Source organism: Jaculus jaculus, chromosome 12 (assembly GCF_020740685.1).
Source record: "Jaculus jaculus isolate mJacJac1 chromosome 12, mJacJac1.mat.Y.cur, whole genome shotgun sequence".
NCBI lineage: Eukaryota > Metazoa > Chordata > Mammalia > Rodentia > Dipodidae > Jaculus > Jaculus jaculus.
The window spans coordinates 21,416,825-21,426,965 of record NC_059113.1 but is presented as its reverse complement, the minus strand read 5'-3'; the positions used below and the strand labels follow the sequence as shown (position 1 = coordinate 21,426,965).

The following is a 10,141-nucleotide window of genomic DNA, read 5'->3' as shown; positions in this document are numbered from 1 at the left end:
CAAGCGCAAAGTTGCACATGCCCACTAGGTGGCACAAGCTTTTGGAGTTCGACTTCAATGGCTGAGGCCCTAGCGTGCCAATTCTCTCTCTCTCTCTGTTAAAAAAAAAAAGCAGGACTGTTCTCAATGTGGGCAATCTGCAAGTCTGGCCAATCATATAGGGACGAATGAGAGCATGGCCTATGGACCATTATCCCCTTCTCACACTGTTAGGATGAAGCAAGTAGGCAGTCCTGTTGTCTGGGCAGCTGAGGCCAAAATGGGTTAAGGAGACAAAAATGTCCTTGTGTCATGGAGGGACATTTGACTCTTTGGGGCATGCTCGACTCAAACCGTAGAGAAAAGCAGAAGACGGTAGGTCCTTGGGGCTTCCCTCCAGGATTCATCCCAAACCAGGGAACTAGAGAGGTCAAGGACATCCCAGAAAAATGGAGCCACACAGATATTTAGGCAGGAGGTCTACAGCTGTCCTGTTCACAGGTGACAGATGCTTTGAGAAGGTAGAGGCTGTGAATTTCAGTTAAAGGGTAGTCTAGACCTTTCCAGGAATCTGAAGCCTGGAGGTGACCTAGAAGGAGTGTCCCATGAGCGGCAGGGCTAGGGTGAGCATTCTTGTCCTGGCCAATACCACCTCAGAGGTGTCAGAGGTGCCAGCTGCCAAAGAAAGACATGTGGGGGGGCACTGCCCCTGAGAAGGACAACAGCCCAGGACCTCCCAGTAATGACCTCTAAAGGAGGAGAGGGAAAGAGGAATACAGATAAATTTATTAGTTAAATACTGATTTTACAGCCATTTCACCTTAAGACAATGTTAATGGGCTTGTGGGCGGGCAGGGAGAGGGGAGGAGGCACGGGAGGCGGCCTTCAGGGAGAAAACAGTGTAAATGATGATTAAAACAGAATCTTGGTTCAAAGCTATTCTTTGCTACAGCCAGTAGAGTTTGGGGGTCAGGACAGGGTGTTTGGGGTACAAAGGGTAATACCACAGTCAGCTATGGCTCTGCTGGTAATAAAGACCAGGAAGAATCTTCGAGCAGGGGAGGAAAAGGCCGATTCCAGGGTAATTGTGAGCCTGTGAGTGGGACGGTCCTGACGGGTCCCTCAGTGTCTCCTAGAATCCATCACCTTTGTTCTTTCACAGATTTCCTTTGGTTGCTTGTTGGCTTTGAATTTATCTTGCAGACACACTGCATTTTCACCTCTTGATTTGTACTGGCTCAGGCTGACAACGGCCACTGTCTGAGCCAGAGACCCATGCCCAGGCCAGCTCGGAGCTGGAGTCCTGGGAACAGGATGGTGTCCCAGTTGTGGCCTTCAGAGGGACCCAGGGTGGGTCGGGGAAAAGCCCTGTGCGGCACCATCCTGCTACACAGCTGAGCTCTTATTTTGAACAGGGAGGGACATGCTCAGGCTGAACAGCAGAGGGGTTTATGTCAGAGGCTCTGTGGGGGGAGAGAAGGACTGGAGAAGGCTGGGCGGCCAGGCAGGGATTCGATGAAGCTCTCCTGTGTGGTGGTGACACGCCCTCTCCTCCATCTCCTCAGGAAGCGCTCAGTAACGCCTGCATTACATCCAGTGTTTGTGGAGTCGGATCTGGCATTGGGGCATGCAGGGCAGTGCCATGCCTCAAGGGGAGTGTTGGGCAAGGATAGGGCTGCCTGAGTGGGCCTGTCACATCCAATCCACATCAAGCAGACACCCTATTCAGGCTGCCATGGATGTCCACACAGCCACTCTGGGATCACAATGGAAACACCCCACCACCTTGGACCACAGAGGTGGAAGGTCAGGGTGAAGGACATCATGTCTCTGTTTGGGGCAGGTGGGTGGGAATGAGAAAGAAATCTCCTGCTGCCCAGAAGGTGGGCTTGTCTGTGTCGGAAGGCAGGCTCTTTCTAGTCCCCAGGGGAAAAGGCATTTGAAGAAATCCAGCACCCATGTCCCTAAGCGATGATTAGCTTCAAGTTCTTCCCAGTTGTTCTGGAGTCATTCCTGGACAGAAGGGCTCCCCAGGGTGCCCCAGCTTCAGTCTCTGCTGGCCTCCAGGTCCTAGGTTCGAGCAGGAATTTGAAGAGGGAAGGAGGAGTAATTACGCAGTGATTATGTCCCCATGACTGTCAGCCAGGACCAGGCTATTCCAAGAGTCCTGCTTGGAGCTGGCCTGTGACGACTGGCTGACTGGAGATGCATAGCCTTGTGGGGAGAGCTTCAGGGCTGAGAGAACGGGGTGGATGGAGGGCCCGTGGCCAGACACGGCACTGACCGAGAATGTCTGCAAAGGAAAGAGACTGGTAAGGCCCGCGGGATAGTGCTGCCGACTCCGGGACAGGGCTGAGGAGGGGACGGGGAAGTAAGTGCTCTGTCTGTTTCCCCAGGCCCCGGGATCCATCTGCGGGAGATCTAAGCGCAATGTGAGTGAAGCTACCCCCAGAGGCTTTGTGGATGTTGTGGTTTCTCTCTTTGACCGCTACAATCTTATTGACACATCTGGATCAAAAAGAGACCTTCCTGGGCTGGGAAAATGGCTTAGCGGTTAAGGCATTTGCCTGCAAAGCCTAGGGAACCCCCTTGGCTTGATTGACCTGGTTTCATTCCCCAGGACCTATGTAAGCCAAATGCACAAGGGAGCACATGCATCTGGAGTTCTTTTGCAGTGGCTAGAGGCCCTGGCGTGCCCATTCTCTCTCTATCTGCCTCTTCCTCTCTTTCTCAAATAAATGAAATATATTTAAATAAGAGACTTTCCTCTATCCTGAAAGGGTGCCTGGCAGAAAAAGCTCACATAGCCTCTCACAATTAGGGACCGAGAAGGGATCAGAGAGGGACATGAAAAAGGAGACTAAAGCATCTTGATCCCCAAAGAGGTAGGGAAGCAGGGTTACTACCATACCCTAAGAGAGTATGGACTGCCAGGCATGGTGGAGCACACCTTTAATCCAGCACTCAGGAGGCAAAGGTTGGAGGATCACTGTGAGTTTGAGGCCACCCTGAGACTACAGAGTGAATTCCAGATCAGCCTGGGCTAGAGTGAGACCCTGCCTCCAAAAAAAAAAAAAAGAGGGCATGGATCTCTGCTGGACCATCTTCATCTTCAAACTCACGAAAACAGAACCTGCCTGTTGCCTCCCCGTCTACTTTGCCCATGTGTTTCCAAGACTATGGCATGTTAATGCAGCAGGGCCCTTGTTCCTTGACTCCTCTGTGAAAGCCTTTCAAAACCAAGGTCAAAGTACCCCGAACTCTAAGAGCCCCCCACTCCGCCTCCAACCCCAACACCCACAGTCTGACTCTGGGCACAGTTGTGTTGCCTGCCTGCGTGCAGCCCCTGGGCTCCTCTGCTTGTCTCCAAAGGCCACAGCCCAGAGCAGCTCTGACGGGCTCAGAGCACCCAGCAGCTCAGACGCTGGACCTTCGTAGTCCAGCAAGAGCAGTGTGGGGCTGGGCAGCAGCTCGTGCTCCAGGGCTGACTTGAAGTCTGCAGTGCACTTCCCTAAATGGCTGGGTTACCCCACACACCTGGGACATGGAGCTGCTGTGTCCGTAGTGAGATGACAGCCCCGGCTCTGTCTTGATGGGACGCATCTCTTCGCTGCTGCTGCTGGTGGTGGCATTGCTGGAGTTGCTGGAGGCGCTGCTGCTGGGAGGGATCTCACTGCCTGGAGGACCTGTGAGGAGACACAAGCGAGGGTGCTCAGCCCAGGGCAGAGTCAAGGGCCCTGTTATACTTACTGGAGAGCCAAGCGGGGGTCTTTCTGAGTGGAGAGCAGTGGTTCACAGAAGCACCAGACTTCTAAGGGAAGACACCCCCTCCCCCACATAAGATCTCATGTAGCTCAAGCTGGCCTTGAATTCACCGTACAGCCAAGGATGACCTCAAATTCTCGACCCTCCTGCCTCTATCTCCTGAATGGTGCATCACTGTGTCCAGTCTGTTGATGCGAAGGGGTCAGTCCCAGTATTTTTTGTGCATGGTACACCGATCATCTATCATCTGTTTCAAGGCAATTTTTTCCAAGTGACTTGCTCAACCCCCTTGTGGCCATCACAGGCAGTGCAGGCACTGGGTTCAGGAACATGGCCCGCCCGGAGGGAGGGCTCAAGCTTACTCAAGGGAAGTGGGGAAGTTGGAAAAAAGGGCAGGACCCCTGGTGTAAGCAGAGATTCAGGTAGGAAACACTTCTGCCAGAAGTGGAACTTAGCAAACCAGCGTGCTGACGAGGTGCCTGGTCATGGCAGCGACTCTGGCAGCCTGTGAGAAGCTGGTGACTCATATTGATGATCAATTTGACAGGAGCTGGAGTCGCCTAGGAAATTGGCCGTGGGGCAGGCCTGTGAGGGGGTGTCTAGATGGTCTGCCTCACAGCGGAAGCAGGTTTCAAGGTCCTGCTATGCCTTCCTCACCACGATGGGCTGTAAATCTAAGTGAATCCTTCCTTTCTTCCTTAAGTTGATCCAGGTCGAGTATTTTGTCCTGGCAATGAGAAAATAGCTCATACAGGAAGGCAGGCACTCCGTCAGATCAGCCAGTCCATTTCTTCTGGAACTGAAGTCAATCAAATCCCTAACTTGGCAGTAACACCGAGTTGGGAATGATCTGGGTAGGGGACATAGTGACTCGCTCCCGATTCTAGCAATTAAGAATTCAGGCTGGGGAGGTGGCTCAGAGCACTTGCTGTGCAAGCATGAGGACCCGAGTTTGATCCGTAGTCCCCACGTAAAAAGCTAAGTGTGGAGCCTGTAACCCAATATTCTTCTCTAGCTCCTGCACACGTGCCAATAGGGGAGGATCCATGTGCTCACACATGTGCACCTGCACCCCCAAAACCAGATAAATAAATCCTCTAAAAGGTAAGAAGGCACTGCTGGGTGGTGACCCACTTGAAATCCTGGCCCTTGGGGGCCTGAAGAGGAGCAGGAGCTCAGGGTCATGATCAATGAAGGCAGAGTAGTGTGCCACAGAGACAATGGGCTCTGCTGTGTAAAATCTTGGGTTTTAAATCATTGCCCTCTCCGACCTCAGTTCATTCACTAGAACGATGAGATAATAAACGTTTTCTCTGGGGTCTTATTAGGGTCCCTGAGACACTATTTACGTAGGAGCTCATTCAGTTACAAAGCACCACATGACATGAAAGCGTCCAGGCAACAGATCAATGTGTTGGGAGCGTGCTTTCCAGGACCTTGTCCTTCATGGGAATAGAAAGGGACGGAGACCAGGCGACGTTCCTCTCTCTTTCAGGCCCTGCACCAGTCCAGCCAGCCCACTGCAATTGAAATAATCACAGTATATAGCTTAGAGCTGAGTCACCTTCAGAGGCCCCACTGTGCTCCATGGGGATACTCCTTTCATATTTTGTATTTTATATATAAAATTTTATTTGGGAGAATGGGTGCACCAGGACCTTCAGCCACTGCAGATGAACTCCAGACACATGCACCACTTTGTGCATCTGGCTTATGTAAGTACTGGGAAATCGAACCTGAGCCCTTAGGCTTCGCAGGCAAATGCCATAACCACTAAGCAATCTCTCCAGGCCCCTCTTTTTAGTTATTTTTATTTTTTGGTTTTTCAAGGTAGGGTCTCACTCTGGCCCAGGCTGGCCTCGAACTCACAGTGATCCTCTTATCTCTGCCTCTCAAGTGCTGGGATTAAAGGTGTGTGCCACCACGCCCCATATATATATTTATTTATTTGACAGATAGAAAGAGGCAGAGAGAGAGAGAGAATGGGCATGCCAGGGCCTCCAGCCACTGCAAATGAATGTCAGATGCATGTGCCACCTTGTGCATCTGACTTACGTGGGTCCTGGGGAATTGAACCTGGGTCCTTTGGGTTTGCAGGCAAGCACCTTAACTGATAAGCCATCCCTCTAGTCCACCTTTTCTATTTTTTATATGATTATTATCATCAATTTCTTTATATTTCCTTTTTTTTTAAATTTTGTTTGTTTATTTTTTATTTATTTGAGAGTGACAGGCAGAGAGAGAGAATGGGCGCACCAGGGCCTCCAGCCACTGCAAACAAACTCCAGATGCATGTGCGCCCTTGTGCATCTGGCTAATGTGGGTCCTGGGGAATTGAGCCTCGAACCAGGTCCTTAGGCTTCACAGGCAAGCGCTTAACCGCTAAGCCATCTCTCCAGCCCTATATTTTCTTTTTTAAAATATATTTATTTATTTGACAGAGAAAAGAAAGAGGGGGGTGGGAGGGAGAGAGAGAGAGAGAGAGAGAGGGAGAATGGGCGCGCCAGGGTCTCCAAATACTGCAAACGAGCTCTAGATGTGTGTGCCCCCTTGTGCATCTGGCTAACATGGGTCCTGGAGACTTGAACCTGGGTCCTTTGGCTTTGTAGGCAAATGCCTTGACCTCTAAGCCACTCCTCCAGCCCCCAACTTTTCTATTTTTAACTGAGTTATTCATTTTTCCTGAGAGCAAAGGATGGATGAGGTTGTCAATTATACCTCAATAGTCGGGGTGCTCCTGTCCTAGTCACCTCATTATACACAGATCTCTTCCTTACCTGCTGGTGTCTTAGATTTATTCAGGTTCTTGGGCTTCCGTTTTCTGGTTTGAATGCCCTCTTTTCGCATTGCAAGAGGCCTGGGGACCTGAAGAGTGACAAATTAAATATATGGATTTCCACTTGTATACATATCTGCTATTGAAACACACACATACCACTCATGTACCAGAAGAGGTCAACATTTAAGTCTGCAAAGCTAGTGACCCAGATTTGATTTCCTACTACCTGTGTAATGCTAGATACACAAAGTGGTACCTGCATCTGGAGTTCATTTGCAGTGGCTAGAGGCCCTGGCACACCCATATTCATATTCCCTCTCTCTCTGCTTGAAAATAAACAAAAATATTTTTAAAAATTGCTTTATTTGTTTATTTTATTTATTTATTAGAGAGAGAGAGTGTGAGGTAGATAGAAAGAGAATGGGCATGCCAGGGCCTTTAGTCACTGTAAACAAACTCCAGAAGCATGTGACACCTTGTACATCTGACTTACGTGGATCCTGGGGAACTGAACCTGGGTTCTTTGGCTTTGCAGGCTAGTGCCTTAACTGCTAAGCCATCCCTCCAGCCCAGTAAAAATACTTTTTACAAAGTGGCCCTTTAATCCTTGCCATTTCTTTTCATGGAGACATCCCATGCTGCCAGTCTCCTGTCTACTTTGAGCAGAGAGTTCTGTGGATGGCGCACACTGACACACACTGACGTGGCTGTGCATACGCCGCCCCGGGTACCTCGTGCTCTTCCTTCTACTGGTAAAAGTACCACGCCCCATGCAGTGCCCTGCCCATTAAAAGGCTGTGCTGGGAATTGTTCCAATCAGAATATAAACAGCTTCATAGAGATAGGGACCCTTTTCCTGATCTAGGCCTATCTAGTCTTCCTTAAGCTGTCACTTCCCATACACTCACTTTAAGTGTTTATACGATGAAACTATCTCTAACTTTCCTCACATGGCTTAAGAGTTTTTAAAACCTGCTAAGAAGTTTTCCTGCTATCTCCGGGATTATATAAATATTTTCCCTTATTGTTTCTTAGCAGATTTTTCGGGCCTAGTAGTTTTATTGCATTTACTTTGTTGTTTAGTATTTTCATTTTATTTTATTTCGAATGTATTTTACACCCTGTGTATTTAATTCATCTAAGCTTATTTCTGCTTCAGGCAGAAGTGGTCATGAACAGCCAATGGCATCAACGTGTTTACTCTGACAGCTGGTTTCATCCAGTGACTGGAAGTGTCTTTGGCAATAGCATGCACACAGGGGCTGGGCGCCTCTCACCCCATGGAGCTTCATGTAGAGGCCGCAGGCGTTGCACACAGGCTCGCCCTCAGCATTGCGGCGCCACAGCGTGGTTGTGGTCGTCTGGCAGTTGGCACAGGAGAGGCCCACTCGGCGGGAGGCAGACTGCAACACGGAAAGCAAACTTTTCTGGTTAGGATAGCTTTGTGTGAACTCTGAACCCCTGACTCTGGGCATCTAGCCACTTCTAAGGATGGACAAAAACCAGATTTCTGCAGTGCAGTAGAGTAGCCTCTTGGCACCCAAGACCTGGGTTCCAGCCCTGTCACTTGACATGGCATGAATGGCCCAGCAACACGGGGCTCACTCAACAGAGAACCTTCTCATCCAAGTAGAGTTTACATTGTCTTTGAGTGTCTGTGCTGTGGTGGGCAAGGAATTTGGTGGTCCTCAAGAAGGAAGCTTCAGGATGTACCCCTCTGTCTCTACCTCCCCGACACACCAAATGGCGCTGATCAAAGTCAACTGGAATAAAAGAGAGGCAGATCCAGGTGCCAAGTACCCAGGTTCAACAGCAGTTGGGTCTCAACACCTCTATACTGCTTTCCTGGGCTTTGGATATTACTAGCTGACCAAGTAAACACGAGATGGCTACTGCAAACGAACTTCAGGTACATGGGTCATCTTGTGCTTCTGGCTTACTTGGGTCCTGGGGAATTGAACCTGGGTCCTTAGGATTTGCAAGCAAATACCTTAACCACTAAGCCATTTCTCCAGCCCCCTCCATTCCTTTTTTTTTTTTAATCACATATATATGTGATACATGTGTGGGCTCCCATGTGTGTGAATGCACATGCACATATGTGTGCATGCATGTGGAGGACAGAGATCGATGTTGGATGTCTTCCTAGATCATTCTCCACCTTATTTTTTTAAATTTATTTATTTGTAAGCAGGGAGAGAGAGAGGGAGAGGGAGAGGGAGAGGGGGAGAGAGAGAGAGAGAGAGAGAGAGAGAGAGAGAGAGAGAGAGAGAGAGAGAGAGGGAGAGAAGAAGAAGAAGGAGGAGGAGGAGGAGGAGGAGGAGGAGGGAGAGGAGGAGGAGAAGAAGGAGGGGAGGGGAAGGGAGGGGAGACAGAGAGAATGGGCACACTAGGGCCTCTAGCCACTGCAAATCAACTCCAGATGCATGTGCCCCTTGTGCATCTGGCTTATGTGGGTCCTGGGGATTTGAATCTGGGACCTTTGGCTTTGCAGGCAAATGCCTTAACTGCTAAGCCATTTCTCCAGCCCTCCACCTTATTTTATTTTATTTTTGTATTTTTGGCTTTTCGAGGTAGGGTCTTACTCTAGCCCAGGCTGATCTGGAATTCACTATGTAGTCTCAGGCTGGCCTTGAACTCATAGCAACCCTCCTACCTCTGCCTCCCGAGTGCTGGAATTAAAGGCATGCGCCACCACTCCTGGCTGCTCAACCTTATTTTTTGAGACAGGGTTTGTCACTGAACCTACAGCTAACTGGTTGAGACAATAAAAAAGATCTTCAACACACAGGAACGGGAAATCAGGAGGCCTGGATCTGCCCCCATGGGGACTCGGTGACTGCGGGTGGTGCCACATACCTCTCTGAGTCATGTTCCACTATGTGGTGCTGGGGATACGCACTATCACCCCTAGAGTTCAAGCTGACTCTAACACTATGGAAAGCTGACACCTTACTCCCACCCACCCACCTGACCCCTCCACCCACACCCTCCGAAGTTTAAAGTTAGGCCAGAGCCTTGGAGCCAGGAGCGGAGAAGCGAGGAGACACTGGTTGGTGAACGTGGGCACGGAGGGGCTGGCGACTTACCAGGCGGCGCTGAGGCTTGATGAGGGGCCGATTGATGCCATTCATCTTGTGGTAGAGGCCACAGGCGTTGCACAGGTAGTGCCCTGTCCCATCTCGTCTCCAGAGTGGCGTGGACATAGCCCCACAGTTGACACACTCTCTGCCTTCTGAGAAGTCATCAAACATGTCTACTGGGAGAGGAAGTGGGAGAAAGGGCATGGGATGACTTCTGTGCTGTTCTCAGAAACCTTCCATAGAGAGCTGTGTGATCCACATGCTTCCTCACATGAACCTTCCCCAGAGGACAGTGGCTCAGGGCACCGCCTGGCGTGTGGGCTTGACGTCTCCTCTACACACAGCAGGGATGCCCCCAGGAAAGGAAGAGTCATCAGCTTCCCAGGCCGAGCACGTTCAGACTAGATCTTGCCTCCCTTAGGAAGCCCCCAGATTCTCACCTGACCTCTCAGCTCAGGCTTTCTTTTCGTTTTTAAAATTATGATTATGCTTTGGTTTGATTCTACAAATGTCTCCCAGTAGACTCATGTTTTGA

General features: G+C 50.1%; 1 protein-coding gene across 3 annotated transcripts in view; it reads right to left on the bottom strand.

Annotated features, from left to right (window-relative positions):
- Nucleotides 1–2,089: 2,089 nt before the first annotated feature.
- Nucleotides 2,090–10,141, bottom strand: part of Gata4 (GATA binding protein 4) — a 55,805-nt gene continuing 47,753 nt past the window's right edge. Inside the window, exons 2-6 of one of the 3 annotated variants that reach the window (XM_012951922.2) lie at nucleotides 9,613–9,782; nucleotides 7,801–7,926; nucleotides 6,522–6,609; nucleotides 3,517–3,665; nucleotides 2,090–2,272 (exon numbers count right to left, since the gene is read on the bottom strand). In XM_012951922.2, the coding sequence (XP_012807376.2) occupies nucleotides 2,090–2,272; nucleotides 3,517–3,665; nucleotides 6,522–6,609; nucleotides 7,801–7,926; nucleotides 9,613–9,782 (716 nt within the window). Of the gene's footprint in view, nucleotides 2,273–3,516; nucleotides 3,666–6,521; nucleotides 6,610–7,800; nucleotides 7,927–9,612; nucleotides 9,783–10,141 lie in introns of those variants that run through there. The other 2 variants (XM_045131813.1, XM_045131814.1) reach the window with 2 other exon arrangements.